The sequence below is a fragment of the Rhinatrema bivittatum genome, chromosome 19 (genome assembly GCF_901001135.1).
Source record: "Rhinatrema bivittatum chromosome 19, aRhiBiv1.1, whole genome shotgun sequence".
Classification (NCBI taxonomy): domain Eukaryota; kingdom Metazoa; phylum Chordata; class Amphibia; order Gymnophiona; family Rhinatrematidae; genus Rhinatrema; species Rhinatrema bivittatum.
This window is the reverse complement of record NC_042633.1, coordinates 28,051,836-28,077,269: the sequence shown is the minus strand read 5'-3', so window position 1 is coordinate 28,077,269 and position 25,434 is coordinate 28,051,836. Positions and strand designations below refer to the sequence as shown.

Here is a 25,434-nt window from a genome sequence, read left to right as displayed (position 1 = left end):
CCAAATTTTGGGCCCAGCTAATGATAGTGCTCTCTCTCTCTTACAGATGTTAGTTTTGCGGATACGAAAGATTGAATAGATAACAAGCCGTTCTCCTGTTTGTTATAACAAAGTCATTTTCCCACTGATATTTTTCTTCTAACATTGAAATTCCCAAGCAAATTAAAATCAAAACTGAAAGTGAAGGTCCCTAAATAACCTCAATGAAAACACTTAAGAGATTTTTGCATGCATTAGGGGCCCAGTATATGCAAATTGACCTCTTGCATCTTCAAGATGGCTAATCTGAAAACCAAACCCGTTGGGAACCGGGGACTGGTTTGGTAAGCTCTGCTATAGAGTCAGCAGGACTAAAGCAGTTCCCTGACTTGGTCCTCCTGTCTCTCCCTGCCGCTTTCTCAGCTTCAGATAACTTCGTTGGCATGACAATGTTACATGCGTTGCCCAAATAACATACATAATGCTTAAAATAAAAGGGCCAAAAACATCTCTATAGCTCCACCTTAAGGAGGCGGGATCTCCCCAGCATGCACTGGGGGAAGCAGACTGATTTCTGCAGGGGAGTGGTGAGCATGCTCCCTTTGCCTGGCTGCTTTCGGGCTGCAGGCGCTGACTATTCCTTTTTCTAGCACACTTCAGGTGGTAAGTGACAAGAGCAAAATAAAAAACGAGGGGAAGGCGGTCCCTGCAAGGCCCAGATCTGCAGAGGAGGGAGATTATCGGAGACCCCCAGGAATCATCTGCGCATCCTCCTCTCCTATTCATCTTTCTCAGCCTCTGAGCAGGAACGGGGAAATCTCCAGCCTGAATCCCTCCCCGCAGCTGCAGAATTCAGAGGGAAATGTCTGCCCTGCTCTCTGATCCAGTAAGAGATTCTTCTCTCTCCCCCTGTATACAGGACGCCCGCACTTAAAGGAAACCTTTTCCCTGTGCAGCTCCTGCAGCCTCCCGTCCTCACAGCACAGAGCAAAGATCTTTACCTACAAGGGAAGGTTTGAGTTCTGCTCCCCCAGAGAGCAGCAGGGTGGATGGGTATATGCAGACAGTCTTTCTGTCCCAGCAGACTCTTTCACATGCAAACACACGCATGCACGCTGTCATACATGAACATGCTCTCATAATCACATGTATACAGTTCCTCCTAACTGCTGAATTAGTCAGTATCTGAGATTTCCAGCATTTCTCTGGAGACTAAGCAATCTATACAAAATACTTAATATTATAATGTACTGGAGAGGTGATCCCACTGACAGAGGCCATTACACACAGATTATTACTCGCACATTATAATGAAGCTGGAGGGAGAGGGGCTGAGGGTGTCCTGTTTGCTGTTCCAGGCATCGGTCACATTCAGTGACGTCGCTGCTTATTTCTTGGAAGTGGAGTGGGACATTCTGGGAGAATGGCAGAAGGAGCTGTACAAGAAGGTCATCAAGGAGATTCACGGCTTCCTGATGTCAACAGGTAAATCTGCCTTTTTCTGTCACCTACCGCCCATAGACACGTTGCAGAATGGGAGCTGACATTTTATAGGGGCTGGCAATATCCCAGATGTTAGGTTTCATTGGCACTTAAAATGTACAGCCTGGCTCCTGATCTCATCCAAGGTCCAAGAGAGACACCACAGCTGCAGGCCTGGCAAAAGATGCTGCTCTGTGCTGTAAGACAAACTGAAGACTTCATCCAAGAGCAGGCAGATGGCTCAGGGGAACAGGAGGGAGAATGTATTTCTCTGACTCCCATCTGAGAGCCACAACGTCTGTGGAAGGCCCAGATACATGAGCTTTGCAGTAGATGACTGGACTGTAGAAAATGTAACTCCTGCAGGTGGTGACCAGACCTACATCTTCCTTCTCCCCCTCATTGGCCTTTAGTTATCTTTATCTCTCATTCTTTGGAGACTAATAAGCTGAGACTCCTTCGCTCCAGGAGGGCACATGCTTGCAAAGAGGATTAACTCCAGCAAGGGCTCTGAATAGAAATGACTGGAGCAGGAATCCAAAATAGTCTCACCAGAAAACAAAGCTAGCCCGACCACCCCACACCGTTCAATCTAATGTATTCATAATATCACATTTCAAAAACTCTTTTGTTAAAAATAGTATAGCAAAATACCAATTGGGACCAAACATTCACTAAATTCATTCATTTCTCACACCATCCCAATACATAAAACCATAGACTCCCTAACATACACATCACATATCCACCTCATTCTTTCAATAAATTATACTTCCAATAACTGAAAAAAATAATCTTCCTATATGTTGCTAATAACAGCATGTTGTCAATGGTTACAGGAGATCCTTAGTATTATTGTCATTAGAAAGACTTGGCAGTTATTAAATAATTCCAAAATGGCTGGTACTTAACTTATGGAGTGTGACAATCATATTTCCAAGACTAGGGGAAACTGTCCGCTAAACTCAACAGGCTTGCACTATAAACGCCGGTGTGGACAATTTTCCATGTTCCAATGATTGAAATGGTGGCTATAGACTACTGTGCCTGACTGTTCAATGTTTCAACCATCCTAATATTCGAATCTCCTTCCCAATGCTATGGCTCACAATTTGCTTTTTAAATATAGCCTCAGTCACCTTCCACCAATCTCCTCAGCAATTGCCGTCATACCCTTGCAGCATAGCAGTATTATTCCTCCAATATAACCAAGTGCCCGCTTCAAAATTCTTCCGTTGTAACCCAGTGTCTGCTTCAATATTCCTCCGAGTTATCACAACTCTCCCGACACTGCAGCATTTCAGCACTCCTGTGTGGCTGCATCAGGGGAATATCTTTAACTAAGAATGTTTTAATAATACAAAGCATTCTTATTACCTCAATCTCCACCCATTTGAGAGATACCTTATCGTCTCTCCCATTCTTATAACCTCCAAACCGACATTCATTCGCTCAACTCAGGCTTTTAAATCCCACATATCCAGTCCTGAGTCCATCAGGCTATATGCTAGGAAAATTGCAATTTGTGTATTATACAGATTCTGACTCAAATTGGATTAATAAAAATATAAAAAAATGAACTGGAAACAGATGAAACACCCAAGTGTTCTACAAGTAACAAACTGAAAATGTAATTTTGCTATTTTTTTATTGACAGGTTATTCACTTCTTAATTCTGATGTAATATTCAAGATTAAAAAGGAAGAGGAGAAATATTTCACTCAATGCTGTGAGTTGGAGGGAAAAGAAGACATGAAGGACCCCCCCATTAGTAAGTAAATGTTCTGCATTTAAAGGGCTTTGCATTTTCAGATCACATTTGGAGACCTAAAATCCCGTTCCTAATATAACATTAGCAGGTCCTGGGTGACTCCTTCTAGCCAGGTTTGTTTTCTCATCCCAGGCCTTCCGATCGTAACGTCTGTGTTTTCACTGAGCGTTAAACAAGAGGAAGATCTGCCCTTCATGGACCCTCCTGAATCAGAGATTCCCCCTCCTGTAACAGGCGAGTATCAGATTCCTCCTGGACGCCTTCACTGAGGTCAGCCGGTGCTATTTTGTAATTCTGCACTGGAGGGGTAAGAAGTTGTTATCCTCTCTCATGTTCCCTACTATCATGGCACACTGCCAGTAATTTACAAATGGAGTTGGAGTGGGCTGGACTCTGGTGAAACTGGATTTTGCAGAATAAGGAGCAGGTTTTCTTCTGCCTGTACTGGCCACCTTCCCCTCAGGTTCTGGCAGCCAATAGGACTTAAACAGGAGGTGCCGAGCAAGGGCAGGTACAGATGGGCACCCTCTAGAACAGGGCTTGACTGCAGAAACAAGACACAAAAAGGTGCCCACAAAACCAGACAAGGGACATTATGACAACAAGACAAGAAAGCCACGGTCATGATCCAAACAGGCAAGAACAAAACAAGGCAGAAGGCTACAGACCAAACAGAACAGAAGACCATAAACTCGGGCCAAACAGATCTGGGGCCACAACGAGGGTGAACAAAGACTCAAGCTGAAGGCAGGTACTCACTTCGAGGCAGCTCCAAAACATGGTTTCCAGCAGGACCTCCAAGCTTGGAGGATTACGTAGCAGGGATTCAGGGCCCACTGAGGGCCCCTGCTGGTGGGAGGCAAGAACTGCCTGCAGCCCTTCACCTATTTTGGATGGGGTAAACTGCCTGGGTTGGGGACGAGCACCTGATTGAGGTGGTGGGTGGGGTGAGAGAGGCAATACCCTTCACCCTTGGGTGACCCGGGATTGAAGCATATGCACTGCTGGAAAGGGTGGTTAGGGTGGAGGGGCCTCTGCATTGTTGTGAGGAAGGAGAGGATAAACATACCCAGTGAGGACATTATGGCTTGATTTAGCCATGGAGGCATAATGTAAGACTGTTACTGCACCTCGGGGAAGTGTAGTTAAGCCACCCGCAATACAAAACCAGAGTATACATTTACAGTAACCCATTTTTGAAGGAAATTTTCAAAGGAACTTCTGCAGGTAAAATAGTGCTTTAGCCACAAAAACTGGCCCTTTCCTGTTCGTACCCAGATCAGTCCAGACTCCTGGCTTTGGCCTCCCTTCCAGCAGATGGAGACAGAGAAAGTTTCGCTGCCACTGCCACATAACCTGGTGTGCCACCTGCAGTCCCTCAGTACCTCTCTTGTCTCCAGCAGATGGAGGAGGTGCAAATCCCTGCAGTCCCCCAAAAAAGAAAACGGGACAGAATATTTGGAGCAATTCCTCCTGGGAGGTTGTGAGGCCCTGGAGGGGCCATCCCTCCTGGTTTTTGAGGTAGACAAGCTGGGGATTGGGGACCCTTGCCTGGCTCAGTCTTTTCGCCACCGGGGGTGCAGCCACAAAACATTGGCCCTTTAGAAAACTGCATCACCAATATGTGCATAAAATAATGCAGGTAAATAGCCCCCTCCCAACCTGCCCCCAGGAATGCCTCTTATTTATTTATTTATTTAAAAGCTTTTATATAATTTAGCTGGCTGCCTTCATTCCGGTTTACAGATAAAACAACTTAATACATTTGGGAGCAACTGACATCAAACAGGAAAACAACTGACATCAAACGAGTTTAAAAAAACAAGAGACAAACAAAAAACAAAAAACAAACTCTTCCAAGTTTGCATACAAGTATGCATGAAATGACTTTTACGGTACAGCCCGGGGGTCCTATTCACGCATGGAAAGTAGTGTTTTACGTGTGCACAGGCCTTTGAAAATTCAGTCCAAAATGTAATGCTTTTTGCTAGGACTGGCTTGGTGGGAAAACCATATCTTATGACTGTAAGAACCTTCTGCCTGACATCCTGGCTCCCTTTTCTTAGACAGTGCGGTGTTACATTTGGAAGGTATGAGATGGTTTTGAAGGATTCCAACCTGGAATCGCTATCCCTTACATAATCTTTCCATAAGTACAAGGTATCCTGCCACTGTGGGACCTCCAGCTGAATCCCCCAGATCCTTCTCCCAAGCACAGCAGCCACCGTGGCAGAGCCTAATGAAAATGGCATAATGCTGAGCTCACTTGCACTGATAACTTAAAAAAATGTATCATAACCCTCCTTTCCTGTCACAGGCTCCCCCAATGTGAAACCCGACCTTTTAATCCGATTTAAGGAAGAGAGAATCAAGCCTGAGCCCCAGGAATCTGAGGAAGGAGGAAATCTGACGATCACAGGCGCGCGGGAGGAGCTGCACGGAGCAGGTGACGGAGCTTGGATTAAAGCTGGTGCTGGCGGAGCCAAACTTCCCTGCAGCAGGCACAGTCAGGATGAGGCCTTAAAATCAAGGCCCTTGACTTCTAACCTCTGTCTGGATAATTTAGTTGGTTCTGTTTGCCATTATTTCTGCTTTTCTCCTTTCATTTTCAGTTTTTGCCTTTCATTTTTCTTCTCTTTCATTCTCCTGCACCACAGCCTGTCTCTCTTTCCATAGGCATTTCCTCTTCTCCCTTATTAATTCTTGTCTTTCTCTTCACCTTCTTTCATCACCTGCTGTCTCTCCTCCCCTAGGAGTTTTATCCTTCCCTCACTATTTCCGAGCTCTCTCTGTGCTGTTCCAGGATACCAACCCTTCCTCCCTCTTAGCAGCTTGTGGTTTTATTTTCTGTGAGCCGGGCAGTGCTGGCAGGATGGCCCTCCTGAACACAGGAAGAGGGAGGGAAGCAGGGGGGCCCCCAGTATTAGCACAGGAGGGGGGAAGCAGGGGGGCTCCCAGTATTAGCAGCAGGAGGGGGGAAGCAGGGGGGCCCCCAGTATTAGCACAGGAGGGGGGAAGCAGGGGGGCCCCCAGTATTAGCAGCAGGAGGGGGGAAGCAGGGGGCCCCAGTATTAGCACAGGAGGGAGGGAAGCAGGGGGCCCCCAGTATTAGCACAGGAGGGGGGAAGCAGGGGGGCTCCCAGTATTAGCAGCAGGAGGGGGGAAGCAGGGGGGCCCCCAGTATTAGCACTGGAGGGGGGAAGCAGGGGGGCTCCCAGTATTAGCAGCAGGAGGGGGGAAGCAGGGGGGCCCCCAGTATTAGCAGCAGGAGGGGGGAAGCAGGGGGCCCCCAGTATTAGCAGCAGGAGGGGGGAAGCAGGGGGCCCCCAGTATTAGCAGCAGGAGGGGGGAAGCAGGGGGATCCCCAGTATTAGCAGCAGGAGGGGGGAAGCAGGGGGCCCCCAGTATTAGCAGCAGGAGGGAGGGAAGCAGGGGGCCCCCAGTATTAGCAGCAGGAGGGGGGAAGCAGGGGGTCCCCAGTATTAGCACAGGAGGGGGGAAGCAGGGGGGCCCCCAGTATTAGCAGCAGGGGGGGCCCCCAGTATTAGCAGCAGGAGGGAGGGAAGCAGGGGGATCCCCAGTATTAGCAGCAGGAGGGAGGGAAGCAGGGGGCCCCCAGTATTAGCAGTAGGAGGGGGGAAGCAGGGGGCCCCCAGTATTAGCAGCAGGAGGGAGGGAAGCAGGGGGCCCCCAGTATTAGCAGTAGGAGGGGGGAAGCAGGGGGATCCCCAGTATTAGCAGCAGGAGGGAGGGAAGCAGGGGGCCCCCAGTATTAGCAGCAGGAGGGGGGAAGCAGGGGGCCCCAGTATTAGCAGCAGGAGGGAGGGAGGTGGCAGCAGCTTGGAAGGAGGAGCCATTCCAATGCAGTTTTCCTTACCTTGGTATTGGGGAATCTGTGTGCGTTCCCTGTCACGGTTCCTTTCCACAGACACAGGGGATCCTTAAAGTCTTCCAGCAGGATACTTACATTCTCAGCACTCACAGGATCTCCACCATCTCACTTTTACCTAAATGTTGCTTTTCTTAAGTCAATCGCCAAGACTATTTAGAAGCTGAAGAGGTTGCTCACTGCAGGCCCATTTCAAACTTACCTTATGTGAGCAAATTACTCGAGCATGCGGCAGTGTTGCAGCTAGCACAGTGTCTGGATGATAAAAATGATCCGGACTGTTGTCAGTCAGGCTTTCACTCAGAGACTGTTCTTTTAGCCTTGGCTTATGATTTCAGAAGGGATCTTGACAAAGCCTGAGATTCTTTAGATTCATCTGCTGCCTTTGACTCTATGGACCATGACATCCTCATCCAGCAGCTGGTGGTCCTGGAGTCAAATGTTCAGTGCTTGCATCTTCTTTCCGAATCAGAGAACCCAATGGGTGAACATTGATCAGAGTATTTCAACTCTGCAGTTTTATAGACCTAAAGATTAAGCTATTGTCTAAGCTTGCTTTCCCTGTACGTACCAGGATCAGTCCAGACTGCTGGGTTGTGCCTCCCCTCCAGCAGATGGAGTCAGAGAAAAGCTTATTCGCTCCTTATGTTAAACTTTGTTATGTTAAACTAGTTATGTTATAATTTATTATGTTAACCGTATGCTTTTGCTCTCTACTCTCCCACTCTGTAAACCCCTGTTCATTGTAACTTTATCTTCCTAGTTAATTGGTTACCCCTTGTTTCAATGTAAACCGGTACGATAAGACACTAGTCTTGAGTATCGGTATATTAAAAGAATTTAAATAAATTTAAATAAAATAAATAACTCCCCGGGTTCAGAAGAGTGGAGCTCCTCAGGGTTCGGTTCTGTCCCTGCTTTTATTTACGGTGTCCATACAGCCATTAGGGAGGTTTATATTTATTTATTTAAAACATTTCTAGACTGCTTATTGATCTTACACAGTGGTTTACAGTTTAAAAAAATCATAAATACATCAAGCTAAAAATACTAAAAAATCATGACATAAAATCAATATATTACTCCAATGCCAGTGTCTCTCACTAATTGATGAAAAAATTCAATGATAGTAGTCAAAATATATACCAAAATTGAAAAGACTAGCACACCATCGCTAGCTTTAATCGATTTTTATGACCATCATATTGGGCATCGGGTGTGTTCATGGATACACATCATTTAATGTGCATAGCACATCTTTAATTTTGCCACCATCTATTAAAGCTAGCGATGGTGTGCTAGTCTTTTCAATTTTGATAAAATAAATCTGTACATCCAAAAAACATTAAAATCATTAATTGGGCCCGATATTCAGACACCAGATAAGTAGGATTTATCTGGCTATGTAGCGGCCGCTGAATATCCGGTTATACTGTACTCAGCAGCCACTAGATAGCGGATAATTCATTTATCTGTTTATGTAGCTAGCTGGCTAACTTGGGGACGGACTTAGCCAGATAACTTATCCGACTAAGTAGCAATATAAAGACTTAACTGGATAAGTAGTCCATTTATATTAGGCCTACTTACGGTAATAGCAGGTCTAAACTTAGACAGGTACAACTTATTTGGCTAAGTAGAAACGTCTACATGGCTATTCAGCGGTTCGGATTTAATTGAACCTGGTAAGGTATTCCAACTAGCTGGCTCTTGGACATAAAAGAAAAACAGGGACGCTGCCGTTCTTCATCCAATCTTCTGTGTTTAAAAGATGGACCAGGTAGGAGGCCCTGAGATTCTGATCTAAGACTCCTTGCAGGTTGATAGATTTCAAGCGCTGCATTTTAAACTTAATGTGCCACGAGAGTCAAGTGTTACTGTGTGTTTACCGGTTCTTCTGGTTTATTTCTACTGGGTTTACCGGGTTTTTTGTTTTCTTTTACTCCTCTGGTATGAATTATCTGTTTGTCTAATTTCAGAGTCAGACATTAATTCTGTTATTAATGTCTGACTCCTGCTGAATTAGGCAACTTAGAAATAGAATCACATAAATAAATACATTTTCCCATTTTTCTACAGGCAGCCGAGGTTCCGATCCTGACCCCACAGCCGAGATCCTGAGAATGGAAGAGATTCATGTCAGTGAGCAGCTGGAGGGAGGAGCGGTGAGCAAAATATTCCTTTATAGTGAAATACTTCCTGCAGGTCCTCACATGAGCCTCTGATAAACAGATATAAGTGCCTTACAGTGAAGGAACAGAGGCCCCTGCTTAATGTGCATAAACTTAGAGGAGGGATCGACTTTCCTAAATTTAGACACGTTAGGAGCCCAGAGCTGGAAATCAGTACTGAGTGCCTAATGTCATTCCCCTGCCATGGTTCTGCCTTTTTCCCCACCCACTTTTAAGTTCCCTAAATTTAGATGCTTATAGACTGTCAATTTTTAATTTCAAATGTCTATATTACATGGTCTTCTGAATATCACTCAATATATTTAGAAAAGTTACCCCAGAGCTGATATTCTCAGTGCAAGTGAGCTCAGGATTATGCTCTCCTCATCAGCACTGCCACTGATACAGAGCTATGAAAAGTGGGGTGCTGCTGGGCTGCTTATCAGCAGAAATCCATTCTAGTCATATCTTGATTATTTTACTCTATTTCCTATTTAAAGCAGTAGAAAAACCCACCTCTCTAACTCACACTGGACACAGTCTCACTCACATAAATGTACACACTCTCACTTTCTCACACATACACAAGCATGCACGCTCACAAGTGTATATGTTCTCACACACACGCACACTCACAAACATGAGTACACTATCTCACACACACACTATATTTCTGACACACTTGCTCAAAGATACGCACTCTTTCTCACTCCCATCCCCTGGCTCAACCTATCCCGCTCCACTGTCCTGCCTTCAGACACCAGTCCACCAGCGTCCCACCTGTTCATCTGCTGCTGCCTCCTTCATTGAACGTGCACAAGTGCTGATGCCTCCCCCTCCTCCTACCTGCTGAATCAGCCAGCACCCAAGATGTCCAGGGTTTCTCTGGCGACCTGGCAATCTGTACAGAACACTGGAGATTTAAGATAATAGAACTCTCTTCATGCTATAATTAAGTGGCGAGCTGACATCACTGACAGAGGCCATGTAACACAGATTATTACACACACATTATAATGAAGCTGGAGAGAGAGAGGCTGAGGGTGTCCTGTTTGCTGTTCCAGGCATCGGTCACATTCAGCGACGTCGCTGCTTATTTCTTGGAAGTGGAGTGGGACATTCTGGGAGAATGGCAGAAGGAGCTGTACAGGAAGGTCATCAAGGAGATTCACGGCATCCTCATATCACAAGGTAAATGTCTTTTCTATCAACTACTTTCCATAGACACATTGCAGGATGGGAGCTGACAAAATCCCAGGTGCCAGGACCTAATGGCATCTAAAATTCCGGACCTGGCTCCTGATCTCATTCCCAGTTCTGCAGGAGCTGCTGTGACTCTCCAGGGGCAGTGAAAGGCTCCACTTGCTGTAGACCTAGCAAAGGATGCTGCTCTGTGCTGGAAGATAAATCTTTTGTATGTTAAACTAGCGACTTCATACAAGACCAGCTGGAGTCTGTCTCTCCTTTCTGTACAACAAAAGCTGGCACAGGGGAGCAGGAGGGAGGATTTACTTCTCTGATTCCCACCTGAGATATGATAGCGCTATCCTAGATAATTCTACTGCACACCATGTAAACCCTCCTGCTGCTAATCAGACATCACAGATCCCCTTTCTCCTCCTCACTGGCCTCTAGTTAGAGTTATATCTCTTTTTCCAGACGGGCTTTCCTTCTCAAATTCCCCTAAGAAGAAGCTGAGATGTCGCCTCTCCAGGGGGCACAGGCTGGCAGAGAAATGTAATCCCTGCAATGCTTCCATCTAGCAGGGTTATGAATAGAAATGACTGTACCATAAATCCTCCAAGGCTTAATCCTATTCAACTATCACTTCTCACCAACCTATGTCAGGCAGATACACACCTAACGATACAGTATATGTACACACACATTCAGGCACCTTCATGTACACTCACACTGCTTCCTCAGAACAGGAAACAGATGCAATTCCTCCCCCTCCTCCCTCCCGCAGGGTTTCTGCAAGTAGAAATTTAGAGGGTAATCTTCAGTGGCCTGCATAAGTCCAAGCAGGAAAAATAGAAATTCAGCTTTGAAAATTCCCTGGTATATGGGGGAGCAGTAACAACATGTGTGTGAGAGAGAGAGAGAAAGAGATTGAGTATGTGTGGTGTCTGAATGAGATATATGGAGACTGTGTGTGTGAAAGAAAGAGAGAGATTGAATCTGTGTGTATGAGAGATAGATTGAGTCTGTTTGTGTGTGAGAGAGATTGTCTGTGTGTGTGTTTGCGTGAGAGAGAGATTGAGCCTGTTTATATGTGTGTGAGAGAGAAATAGAGTCTCTGTGTGTGAGATTGAATCTGTGTATGTGTGAGAGAGATCGAGTCTATATATGTGTGAGAGAGATTGAGTCAGTAAGTGTGAGTGAAAGCGAGAGAGATTGAGTCAGTAAGTGTGAGTGAAAGAGAGATCAAGTCTGTGTGAGAGATCGAGTGTGAGAGAGAGATCGAGAGTGTGTGTGAGAGATATCAAGTCTGTGTGTGATAGATTGTGTATGTGTGTGTCTGTGAGAAAAAGAGATCAAGTCTGTGTGTGTGAAAGAGAGTGAGATTGAGTCGGTGTGTGTTTGCGAGAGATTGTTTATGTGTGTGAGAGAGATCGAGTTTGTATCTGTGTGTGAGAGAAATCGAGTCTGTGTGTGAGAAAGATTGAGTCTGTGTGTGTGAGAGATTGAGTTTGAGTGAGAGATCGATTCTCTGTGAGATTGTTTATGTGTGTGAGAGAGATCGAGTCTGTGTGTGAGAAAGATTGAGTCTGTATGTGTGTGTGAGAGATTTAGTCTGTAGGTGTGAGTGAGAGAGATTGAGTCTGTGTGTGTGAGAGACATTCTGTGAAAGAGAGATTGTGTGTGTTTGAGAGAGAGATATTGAGTTTGTATGTGTGTGTGTGTAAGAGAGAGCAAGATCAAGTGTGTGTGTGAAAGAGAGAGAGAGATCGAGGCTCTGTGTGTGTATGTAGATTTATGCTCACACTTTTGAAGATGAGAAATGTGAGTAAATGGTTTCCTCATCTCTGCTCTGCTCCCTGGATTGGAGCTTTGAAGTGTGTGAAATCGCTTGTGTGTGGACTTTTTCATGCACAAGCCCCAGGGCAGATGTCAAAAGGACCTTTACATACACTCAATGGGGTTGTGAAAATCAAGTCCTTAAAATGTAATTTGCTGTTTTCAATGACAGGTTATTCAATTCTAAATCCTGATGTAATATTCAAGATTAAAAAGGAAGATGAGAAATATTTCACTCAATGCTGTGAGTTGGAGGGAAAAGAAACCATGAAGGACCCCCCCATTAGTAAGTAAATGTTCTGCATTTAAAGGGCTCTGCATTTTCAGATCACATTTGTAGATTTAAAATCCCTTTCCTAATATAACATTAGCAGGTCCTGGGTGAGTGTATCACACAGGTCTATTTTCTCATCCCAGGCCTTCCCATCGTAACGTCTGTGTTCTCACTGAGCGTTAAACAAGAGGAAGATCTGCCCTCCATGGACCCTCCTGAATCGGAGATTCCCCCTCCTGTAACAGGCGAGTATCCGATTCCTCTTGGACACCGTTAATAAGATCAGCCATTTTGTATTTTGGCACCGGAGGGGCAAGAGGATGTTAACCCCTCTCTTGCTCCCAGAGTCTGTTTCCCTTCTTCAGATGGGTTAATCTGCCTGATGGGGGGGGGGGGGGGGGGATCCCAGGCAGAGAGGAGGGCATCAGGCTGCAAGGCCCTTCATCCTGCACTGTCATGGGGTTGAGTCCTGTCATTGCTAGGGATGGTGGGTGTGGAGAGGGGGGTGGGATCATGTCCAGTGAGGGCAGTGTGGCTTCATTTAGCCAGTGAGGCACTTAGTACATTGGTCCCCTAGTGCAGAGCTTGACAATCCCAAGTGCCAGGGGGCCAGGACCCCCAGAAATCTCACCATGGTGCCTGGGATTTTCATGTCCTAATGCAGCTGCTGCTTAGCTGCTGGTCTGCACTGCGTGGCTCTATGAGTTTGGGCCATACAGGATGAAAACTCCCCTGCTGGTCTCACAATCTCACCAGACCTGAGAGCGCGAGACTCGTGGGTAATGGGTGATTGACTGGTGCTGACCTTTAGGGTGGATGTGACCGGCTGGGGTGTTACTTGGTGGTGGGGGGAACTGAGACAGAGGGAGACTGGTGGGTGATGGGGAGGGGGGTATATGAAAGAGAGAGACTGGTGGGGCCCTCAGTCATTGAAATTAAGGACCTGATTTTACAGAGCTTTCAGCCCCTCCCTCCCGAGACCCAGAATGGGAAATGAGGCTTAGTAAACTGGACCTTGAAGGAGCTGTGGCAGACATCAGAGGGGGATCCTCCCATCTCTTCACCACCAGCCACTGCCCCAAATCCAAAGAAAGTTAGGCAAGGCCTGCCCTAGTGTGTGCCCAGGAGCGTGAGGAAACAGAGGAAGAGATTAAAGAGAATGCCCCAGTGTTACCCCGCGGAAGAGGAGAAGTCCCAGGCACTGAGCAATCACAGAAAGATTCAACTGGAGGATGGGGAAGAGCAGTGATTTGTAAAAGGTGAGGGAAGTCCAGAGCAGCAGATTGTATTTCAGTAAAGTATAAGATGGAATGCAAAGAATTAGATAAAAGCAGTCCAGCTCCACCACCAAGAGGGCCGAGGCCAGGTGTGTGTCTGACCTGAAAGCGCTGGAGGGGACGGTGGTGCCGCAGGTCCAGAATGAATCCCGGGTCTCCAGCAGGGCCTTCCTGTGATGTCGAACGGAGTCTTGGCCTAGCAATAGTTACCATACCTGGGAACCTTTGATTTCCTGTCATCCTGAGATTGTGCACAAACGTTCTCTCTCACACACACGCACACTCCCATCTTCACTCACACACATACATGCTCATTCTCACACACACACGCACACTCACATCTTCACTCACACACATACATGCTCATTCTCACACACACACGCACACTCCCATCTTCACTCACACACATACATGCTCATTCTCACACACACACGCACACTCCCATCTTCACTCACACACAAACATGCTCATTCTCACACACACACACGCACACTCCTAAGACTAGTTTGCTTTCAAATTCTTGTTGAGCCTGACTTTTCAATGTTTTACATCTAACTTGCCAATGCTTATTCTTTTCCCTATTTTCTTCGGATGCACACAAAGCATGTTTTCTGCACATACATATGATTTATGTGTGCACAATATTTTTCTGCACTGAAAGCATTTATGTGCACGTAAATCATATTTTATGCACACAAATCATGTTTTGTACACAGAAATCACATCTGAGAGTACCCTGTTCCCCTAAGTTAAATTGTGCAATCAGTCTATGCTGTGCATAAGTTTTATCTCAGGTTTGTGCGCACATTCTCCATTCAGCACACTTTTAACTCCCGCCGCATTAGCATACCATTAGCATACCATTAGCATACCACTGCATTCAGGCTTAGAAACATTTGTAACCTGTGCATTAAGAAACTGTGCTCTGAGTCTCGGTGCACAGTTTTAACCCACAGGTTATTACATCGGGCCCCAGTAAGCTTTTTGCTTTGGCAAACCTGACTTAACACAAGTACGTGTTAAGCCAGGCAGTACTCAATAATGGTGCTGCGTGGTTAAACGTTAATGTTAAATGTTTTTGTCCAGTGGCTGAAAAGTTTCCTTGACAAACCCCTCTGAATATGGACCTCACTGTAACCACTTTTCTCCATAACAGGCTCCCTCAATATCAAACCTGACATTTTAATCCAATTTAAGGAAGGGGACATCAAGACGGAGCCCCAGGAATCTGAAGAGGGAGGAAACCTGACAATCACAGGTGCACGTGAGGAGCTGCATAGAGCAGGTGAGATAGTTTAGATTAAAACTGGTGCTGGGCAGATCCAAACATTGGCATAGAGCGGTAAATCTGGCAATCATCAGAATACAGATAGTACTGAAAGCCATGGGAGAAGATGAGAGCACCAAGGGAATCAGTGTACAGGGAAAAGAAAAGAGGCCACAGGACAGAGACCCGAGGGCCACCCATTGATAGCGGTAGAGGTGGATCCACCCAAGGTGGTGATCAACAGTGTCAAAAGCAATGGACAGGTCAAGAGGATAAGGATCGAGTAGAGGCCTTTGGTTGGCAAGGGCTGTTGCTGTGGAATGTAGAGGGAGAATGGGTTGAGATGAAAGAAAGTCGAGACAGCTGAGGTGAATGGTTATTTACCCTGTCACCCAACACTATGACTGCAGGAGACAAAGAAATTAGCAACGGGCAGGTTTAAAACAAATCATAGGAAGTATTTTTTCACTCGGCGCACAATCAAGCTATGGAACCTGTTGCCAGAGGATGTGGTACTCTTATTTCCCCTGCAGTCATCCCTTCCATCTGTCATATCCTCAATTTATCACTTTCCTTCAAACATGCTGGGATTACACCATCCCTCAAAAACTCTCACTGGTCTCTACCTGCCCTGCTAACATCCCATCTCCCTCCTCTCTTTCACATCCAAACTACTTGAATGTGCTGTTCACCTCAGCTGTCTCGACTTTCTTTCATAAATCTCACTCCTATCCCCTCTATCTTATGTCCAAGCTAAGAAGCCCTCACCTGTTTAGCCTCTCTCCATAAGGGAGCTTTTCTGTCGCCTTCTCTCTACCTTTCCAGTGTCTGCTCTGTCTTTTTTGAGCTGGGGCGACCAGAACTGCACACAATGCGCTCTCCTTTTTGTCTCTCTTTTCCCATGTCTGTCCCTTCCTTCCCTTTATCTTCGTTCATCGCGTGCTGTCTCCTCTCCTCTATTCATTTAGTCGTCCTTGCTTCTATCTCTCCCTATTTCTGACCTCACTATCGGGCCGATACAGTAAAGTTCGCGGGAGAGCGGGCAAGCACCCGCTCTCCCGGCGCGTGCACAGGCCAGTGTCCTGTGCGCGTGATTCAGTAAACTAAAATATTTAAATTAGGGCCCTCGGTAAAAAGAGGCGCTAGGGACACTAGTGCATCCCTAGTGCCTCTTTTTGGACAGGAGCGGCGGCTGTCAGCGAGTTTGACAGCCGCCGCTCAATTTTGCCGGCGTCGGTTCTCAAACCCGCTGACAGCCACGGGTTCGGAAACTGAATGCCGTCAAAATTAAGCGTCCGGTTTTCAACCCACGACCCGCGGGCCCATTTTGATTTTTTTTTTTTTTATTATTTTTAACTTTTTTTAACTTTTGGGGCCTCCGACTTAAAAGCGCCATGATATTTATTTATTTTGAACTTTTATATACCGACATTCATGTGGAAAATTACATATCATATCGGTTTACAGTGAAACAGAATACTGCAAAAAGCATTACATAGAACAGGGGTTATATAGAAATAGGAACCCAGGGATAGAACTAAGTTAAATATTAGAAACTGTTAAAATGTGAGGCAGGTGGGGAGCGGAGCGGAATGTCAAATAAACAAACTCCAACACAGTAAATATACAATAAAAGCCTATCTAAGATAGTAAGATATTAAGTCCAGTCCAGTCTAGACCAGATAGAAAGTACAATCCAGACCGGAGAGGAGAATGTTTGACCTATAGTGAGGGAGATCGTACTTCCTTAAGGGGCGGATTTTAAAAGGCGCGCGAATAGCCTACTTTTGTTTGCGCTCCAGGCGCAAACAAAAGTACGCTGGATTTTAGTAGATACGCGCGGAGCCGCGCGTATCCACTAAAATCCTGGATCGGCGCGCGCAAGGCTATGGATTTTGTATAGCCGGCGCGCGCCGAGCCGCACTGCCTACCCCCGTTCCCTCCAAGGCCGCTCCGAAATCGGAGCGGCCTCGGAGGGAACTTTCCTTTGCCCTCCCCTCACCTTCCCCTCCCTTCCCCTACCTAACCCACCCGCCCGGCCCTGTCTAAACCCCCCCCTTACCTTTGTCGGGGGATTTACGCCTCCCAGAGGGAGGCGTAAATCCCCGCGCGCCAGCGGGCCTCCTGCGTGCCGGGCCGCGACCTGGGGGCGGGTACGGAGGGCGCGGCCACGCCCCCGGGCCGTAGCCACGCCCCCCGTACCCGCCCCCAAAACGCTGCCGACACGCCCCCGAAACGCCGCGACGACCGGGCCCGCCCCCGACACGCCCCCCTCGGAGAACCCCGGGACTTACGCAAGTCCTGGGGCTCTGCGCGCGCCGGGAGGCCTATGTAAAATAGGCTTCCCGGCGCGCAGGGCCCTGCTCGCGTAAATCCGCCCGGTTTTGGGCGGATTTACGCGAGCAGGGCTCTGAAAATCCGCCCCTAAGTGTGTAAACAGATTCATTTACAGAGGAAAGCTGTCAAAAAAGCTTTCCTCCCTCCCAGCAGCTTGTGGCTTTACTTTCTGTGAGCCGGGCGGTGCTGGCAGGCAGGACGGCCCTGCTGGGAGAGGCTGGAGGAAAGGATCTCCGAAGTCCCCCACTGCGAGCAGCAGGAGGGAAGGAAGCAGGTAGGAGGGACCACAGTCGTAGGCGCAGGACGGAGGAAGCACACAGAGCATACAGCAGACTCTGCAACGCTTTTCATTACCATAGGTTTGAGAAACCTGTGTGTGTTCCCCATCACGTCATTTCATATCTGCAGAGCGTTTTTCCACCAGAACTGACAGCAATCCTATTGTCTCACTTTTAGTCAAGTGCTGCTTTTAAGTCAAGATCCAAGACTATTCAAAAGCTGATATTTTCCCATTTTACTAACAGGCAGCCAAGGTTACAGTCCTGACCCCACAGTAGCAATCCTAAAGATGGAAGAGCCTCATGTCAATGACCAGCCAGAGTGGGGAGAGGAGGACACTGATACCAAGAGCGGTGAACAAAAAAATTCCTTTAAAGTAAAATGCTTGCTATGTGATATGGAGTATTTCAAACTGTTCACACAACGATACATATTTGCTACTTAGTCATTAGAATTCAGTTGCTTTTAGCTGACAGCTCAGAGGTTCAGGGACCCAGGTCCAGAATGGATCCCAGGTCTCCAGCAGGGCCTTCTGGAGTTTTTGGTTAGTGACTAATCAGAGCAAAGGGAATCACTGCGGGGAATGGAGGTGAGGATGAGATGCACAGATGTAGCAGGAGGAGATCAGAGGTGGTCTCTTCCTGTGCTGTTGCCCACCTCTACCTGTGTGCAAGCATCATCACTTCCTATTATGTGTCATATGAAGCCTTAGCCAAGGTAGCTGTAAAATTAATGGTCATAGTTTCATTTTTATTCAACAGATGTTGGATTCAAGAAAAATAGTGAGAGGCAGAGAATGTGCAATGGCCAGAAGAGGGAGGAATGGAAACAGATAGACCCCTGCAGAGACAGCCCTGATACTTCAGCTGCCTGTGAAAGAGGTAGCAGCAGAGTAACACTACCCGAAGAGCAAGAAAAAACCCAAAAAGGAGAGAGACCAAACACATGTACTGAACAAGACAGAAATTTCAACCACTTCCTAAATCTTGGACAAAGTGAGAGACCCAATGCAGGAGAGAGATCATTTAAAAGTGCTGATACTTGGGCAGACTTCTGCACACATTCACATTCTATCGATCACCAACCAAAGATTGAATGTGGGAACAAGTTCACCAAGAGCTCAAGTCAAACATGCTTACAACAGTATTATAAACGGGAGAAAACATTTACAGATACAGAAGGTGAGAAAAAGATCCCTAAGAAAATAGAACTTACAGCACATAGAAAAGTTCACATGCAGAAAAAACTATTAAAATGTACTCAGTGTGAAAAATGCTTTGCCTGCAGAGCTGAGCTAGAAGAGCATGTAAGAATTCACTCAGGAGAAGGATCATTTCATTGTAATGAATGTGAGGAAAGGTTTACTAGAAAGTCAAATCTAACAGAACATAAAAAAATTCATAGACAAGACAAGCCTTCTAAGTGTACTGACTGCAACAAATGTATTACATTCAAATCACAGCTTACCAGTCATCAGAAGTTTGACAAAGGAGAGAAAATAGTTAAATTGTCTAAATGTGATAAATGTTTAAGTTTTAAATACAGCTTGCGATTGCATGAAATGGACCAGGCTGGAGAGAAGCCATTTAAATGTTCTGAATGTGATAAAAGCTTCCAATATAAATCTAAACTAAAAATACATGAAAGAATCCACACTGGAGAAAAACCATTTAAATGTTCCGAATGTGATAAATGTTTCACTCAGAAAGGTAACCTACAATTTCATGAAATGACACACATACGACCACTGGTAGAGAAAGCATTTCAATGTTCTGCATGTGATAAAAGCTTCAAGTATAAATCTGATCTAACAATACATGAAAGAATCCACACTGGAGAGAAACCATTTAAATGTTCTTCATGTGATAAATGTTTTGCTCAGAAAGGTAACCTGCAATTGCATGAAATGACACACATACCATCACTGAGAGAGGAATCGTTTAAATGTTCAGAATGTGATAAAAACTTCAAGTGTAAATCTTACCTAAGAATACATGAAAGAATTCACACTGGAGAGAAGCCATATAAATGTTCTGTATGTAATAAAAGCTTCAAGTTTAAATCTAGCCTATGTATACATGAAAGAATCCACACTGGAAAGAAACCATATAAATGTTCTACGTGTGATAAATGTTTCACTCAGAAAGGTAGCCTGCAGTTGCATGAAATGACACACATACGATCACCAAGAGAAAACTCATTTACTTGTTCTGAATGTGATAAAAGCTTCAAGTATAAATGTGAGCTAAGAATCCACGAAAGAATCCACACGGGAGAGAAACCATTTAAATGTTCTGAATGTGATAAAGCGTTCAAGTGTAAATCTGAACTGAGAATGCATAAAAGAATCCACACTGGAGAGAAACCGTATAAATGTTCTGAATGTGATAAATGTTTCACTCGGAAAAGCTACCTACGATGGCATGAAATGACCCACGTATCACTAGAGAGACAGAAATCATTTCAATGTTCTGAATGTGAAAAAAGCTTCAAGTATAAATCTGACTTAAGAATACATGAAAGAAGCCACACTGGAGGTCTAAGGGTGAAAAAAAACTTAGATGGAGGAAGTGTCTCTCTCCAAGTCTTGCTGAGTACTTTAACGTGGTGACCCTGTTGCATAATATCTAGACTAAATCTCAGAGAGTCCACTACTACTCTGAAGTATGATAGGAAACAAAAAGAAAAATTCATTCTGGCCGCATATTGCCCTGGATGAATAGGTGCCCACCCTTAGCTTAAGGATTAGGCTAATAATGGTGGTGGCAATAGTACAGATTCTTAAGGTGAAGATAATGAACTAAATGCAGTTATAGGCCATAGTGAACCTGTTCATGGACCCACTGCAAAAACAGACAGCCCACAGAAGCTAATGAAAAAATTTAGGATTATCTACAATTAAGTGGACCCCTGAAAATAAAAGGGAGATAATTTACTGTTGCTTTTATACCAACAACCCTGTATTTAAAGCTGTAGAGCATGCAAAGTGAGCTTGCCAAAAATTGAAGAAAGAGGAAAAACATCAAAGGAAAAGTTGCAAAAGTCAATGGATTGAAACTTAAGATCTTTACTGGGAGAAATTGTAAAATGGAAGACCCTGAGCAAAGACATCTTAAAGCAGCTGAAAGAGAGAAGTGAAGGAGATGCAGAACGGAACCCTAGGGGAGAGTTGCCTGAGCAGTTAATGAGCACCATGGTAAAGATACCCGAGAAGCCAAGGACCACCACGACAAGGACCACCAGAGCTCAGGTGCCTGAGCAGCAGAAGTGGAAGAGGCAACTGATGAGATATCCATAAAGGATAAGGGTGCATTGCAGGAGAGGTGAGCAGGGTAAGATGGGCCAGGAAGCAGAATGGAGAGAAAAAGTATCAGGTGGGTGAGCTCCTGGCTTACATCGAGAGGGATAGGTATGCTGGGGCCTTGGACAGGGAAAGGCCACCTAAGGCAAATCTGACACCCAAAGTTAAAAACATAAGTAAGACAAACAAGGCTATAATCTGTATTAAGGATCCATCGATGGATATCACAGATATAAATCATGTGTAGTATTGTGCAGCAAAACTTCTTACTGAGAATCTCTTACCAAAAAAGACACGAGGCCAGAAGAACAGGAGAAAGATAACTTCTCATTGGAAAAAAACATACAGAAGAGAAAATTACGTCCGTGCGTGCTGAGGTGTCGCTGGTAGACACATACCTCAAAGGATCGAGGATGATGAAAGTATTGAGAAAACTCCAAAACATCAAGCTGAGCTATGCTGCACTAACAGAAGACGACCTTGAATTCTTATCCTTCAATTATAAACTGAAAATAACAGCAGAAGCAGAAGAGCTGTGGAGATATGAAGAAAACAGAAAAGAAAGAAACATTTAAAGAGAGCCTAAAGCAGTTGTTCAGGGAATGGGGGAAGAGCATTAGTGCCATTAAAACGTCACCAACAAAAGAAGAAACAGAATGGTTCTGGAGAAAAGTGTACGAAGATCCTGCAGAGCACAGAGAAGCAGAATGATGCCCAGCATATAGGGGAGTATGGAAAAGGCAAACATCCAAACTATGGAATCGCCTGAATTTAGAACAATTGAGAGGGAAACCCAGTTAAAAAGAACCCCAAGCTGGAAGTGCCCTGGTCCTGATGGAGTGCCCAACTTTTGCCTCAAATATTTGACCTCTCTCCACCAAGACCTTACTAACTGCAAAACCAATTGATCAGAAAGCCAGAATTAGCTCCACAATGGCTAATAACAGGAAGACGACTCCTCTTTCACAAATAAACCCCCTACCCCAAATTATCAATCAGTAACTTGCCTGCCTAGTCTTTAAGCTGTTCAGTGCAGTAGACACAGATAGAATATAGGATCACATCAACTCTAGTGTCATCTGGGCAACAGAACAGAAGGGTTAGAAGAGGAGCCTATGGAAGCAGAGACCAGCTGATGCCGAATAAAGCCATTATGACCAATGTATAAAAAGAGCCAAAACCTCAGTATTGCATGGATTGACTATAAGAAAGCCTTTGATGGCGTCCCACACCCTTGGATAATAAATTGCCTTGGCATTTACAGAGTGAACCCTGCATTGACGGAGAGCATGACGTTCACCATGAAAATGTGGCAGACTGCATTCCATTTGAATTATGAGGATGGCCAATTCGTGATTCCTAATGTTAAGATCCAGTGAGGAATATTGTGGGGAGATTCCCCGGTTTTGTCTGGTATTAAATCCACTGAGTGCTGCCATTAACTTTTTGGGTTATTAATCCTAGAGCTACGAATCTCCTGCCAATGACCTCTCTATATGTAGATAACATGAGACTCCACAGCTCTTGTGATGCCCATTTAGCAGAACAAATCTGGGGTGGTGAAGAGTTTCTCAGATGACATCAGGATGACATTTGGCCTGGACAAATGTGCTTAGAAGACTTTCCTTAAAGGAAAATTAAGCAAAACTGAAAACATCTCCCTGAGTGAAATTCAGCATAAAGACAATTGTTCTGGCAAATAGAGGGATTAATTGAAAATCCACCAGCACATGAAGGGAAAGAAGGTACAGAATTCATAAAACAAGAGGAAAAACTCTTTAAAGGATTAGACCAGCAAGCAAGGACAGATTATTGGCAGAAGCACAAATATACGGGGAAGTGCAGAGAGCTACTCCAGATACCCCACGTCGATCAAGATTTGACAGAACAGTGGCTAAGGAGAGGTAAACGCAAACCTAGAGATGAGAGATTGACAAGCGCAGCCCAGAACAGCAGACTACAGACGAGATGGTTCACAGCCAGCATAGAAAAGAATGATACATCAGACAAATGCAGATTCCAAGGGTCAGAACGTGAAACATTTACACAGCTCATTGCTGGATTTACCAAGCACTCCTCAATATGTTGCTTGTTAAGATTATACCCTATGAACTCCAAAAGGAGGCTCTCTTTGGTACAATGCAAGTACTAAGGGCATTAGCAGTAAATTTGAGAGACTGAGATAATCCCCATCATACCATTGCTTACAAATGAGGTTCATTCTTGTCGAGTTATGCACAAAGCAAATCCATTTGGAGACACTGCCTTGAGAGAGATACCACTTAAATGTTCTAAACAAGCTCCTGTCTAGTTCGCGGATTGCCTTTAATATATTTTCCTTATTGTATAGAAATTGTCCAGATTATCTCAATTAAAATAATTGGAAAAGTGTAATCTGATATGCATTTTATCTTGTTTGTTGAATAGACATAAATGCATTATTTGTGACATGAGCATAATTTCTTTATCACCAAGATTACCGTTCTAATCAGCAAATTTGGCTGCAAAGAAGGGAGAACATGTGATATTTTATAGTATGGAAAGTTCAGTGCAGAAAAATTGACCTGCTCTGCACACATGAACTGCACCTGTCTGCTACCATACATGGAGCACTTTTACCTGGCTGATTCGCTGTTAGCTCACATCTGCTCTTTGTTCTGCCAGTCCTGCTTACAGCAGCCCACCTCACTCTGCTGAGACTTCTTGCGGCGTTGGAGGTTTAATTATGAATGCGACTTTGTTGTCCGGTGCTTATGGTCACTCTTTTTCCACTATAAGTGGGAGGGGCTAGCTATGGCGTTCTGACGTTTACGATCAAGAGTGCCACTTGCTTTTCAGTAGCAGCACGGTGATCTCGGGTTTTCCACTTGATCCAGCGCTGTCATAAAGATAGCTTTCTTGAAAGTAAGAATTGTACGGCTGTTGGCATCTATATTGCCTGCTGAAGCTTTTCCCACTGTTGAGCAGTCCTTTCTTCTTACAACAGTTGACCATTGTAACTCCCGTTCGTGACGCTTGGTGGAAAGATCTTGGCTTCATGTACTTTTCCTTCCAGGAGGTGTGATTACAGACTGCTCACCACGATGCTTTTTCGGGAGGGGGGGCTTGCTTTTTTGGAATGCTTTGCCAGAGGAGTTCACAGTATTGAAAACTACAAGATTTTTAAAAGAAGCTTAAGCCTTAATTATTTCCTTTTAGTTTGCTCCTGATTTTCTATTGTTGCTGAATGCATTCGTTTCAATTTATGATGTTTTACTTACTATGCCTTATCTAGGTTCATTATATATGTACCTTTGTAAACCCCCTAGAATGGAACCTCCAATGTATATGCTATATACGAAATTTAAATAAATACATACAATAGGAAGGTAAAAATGGGTGATTCTTTTTTTGTCACTGCGTTACCTAAGTACCCTACTGAATTGACTGTCCAAGGGACTTCAAAGGGAGAAGCCGTCTTACGTTCAGCTGGCTCCACTGAAACCACAGGCCACCTGCAGGGGAACTGCTTTCAGAGTCTCTGCTTTATGATGCAGCTGGAGATGGGGTTAGGCCGTATCCCCTTCCTCTACCGGCACTGCCAGCCTCATCCAATAAATTCTGTTCTGACTTGCTTGTTTTATGGATTATCGGACTGCCTGGAACTGTATTAGATAGGTGGCAGAGAAATGCAAATTATTAATACAGATATAGCGTGAGTTAAGAAGGATAGTTTGTGGGCTGAATTGATTCTGCATGGGGACAGAGTGTGCTAAGGAAAATATGCATGTAAGAATGCACCGAAATGGAAAGAAAAGCCAGTGATTCTGGCTTTTGCACATTTTCACATGTGTAAAGCCTTTTTCTGAAAACATTCACAAAACAGTCCTCTTGCATGTAGTAAATGCATGGGCGCAGTCCACACAATTCCTCAGCTCTCTCCTCTGTTGCCCCTCTCAGCCCTCCTCCTCCTTTTCATTGGGTTGCTCTCCCCATCAATCTGCATCTTGTTCCCTTCTCCCTAACAGTCACCACCTCTGAGGATTTTTCACCCATCCACATCATCCCCACAAAGACTTTCCAGGGCTGCTTTTATCTATGTCAGAAGGGGCAACTGCCATCTACTCCCTGCCCCCAGCCTTGCCTAGCAGGGGGGTCTGTTGCATGACCACATAGGGCTCTCTACATGACCCTTTTGACTTGGGAAGGGATGGAGCAGGAAGCAGGTAGCCTGCGGGGAACAGGCGCAGAGGGGGTGAGTCTGCAGCAAAGAGAGCACAGAACATAAGAACAAAAGAAATTGCCATGCTGGGTCAGACCAAGGGTCCATCAAGCCCAGCATCCTGTTTCCAACAGAGGCCAAACCAGGCCACAAGAACCTGGCAATTACCCAAACACTAAGAAGAT

General features: G+C 45.2%; 1 protein-coding gene across 2 annotated transcripts; it reads left to right on the top strand.

The window, feature by feature from the left end:
• Positions 1 to 551: 551 nt before the first annotated feature.
• On the top strand, positions 552 to 24,616 carry LOC115080182 (zinc finger protein 665-like). 2 transcript variants are annotated; one of them, XM_029584292.1, is made up of 12 exons: positions 552 to 865; positions 1,338 to 1,464; positions 3,119 to 3,232; positions 3,365 to 3,466; positions 5,550 to 5,678; positions 9,201 to 9,286; positions 10,357 to 10,483; positions 12,486 to 12,599; positions 12,731 to 12,832; positions 15,021 to 15,149; positions 17,993 to 18,100; positions 18,509 to 24,616. In XM_029584292.1, the coding sequence occupies exons 1-12, from the start codon at positions 842 to 844 to the stop codon at positions 20,356 to 20,358; spliced, it is 3,012 nt and encodes a 1,003-aa protein (XP_029440152.1). In that variant the 5' UTR covers positions 552 to 841; the 3' UTR covers positions 20,359 to 24,616. The 2 variants fall into 2 exon arrangements, with proteins under 2 accessions (XP_029440152.1, XP_029440153.1); XM_029584293.1 differs by having other exon boundaries at positions 17,993 to 18,123; positions 18,509 to 18,724.
• The last annotated feature ends 818 nt before the right edge of the window (positions 24,617 to 25,434 follow it).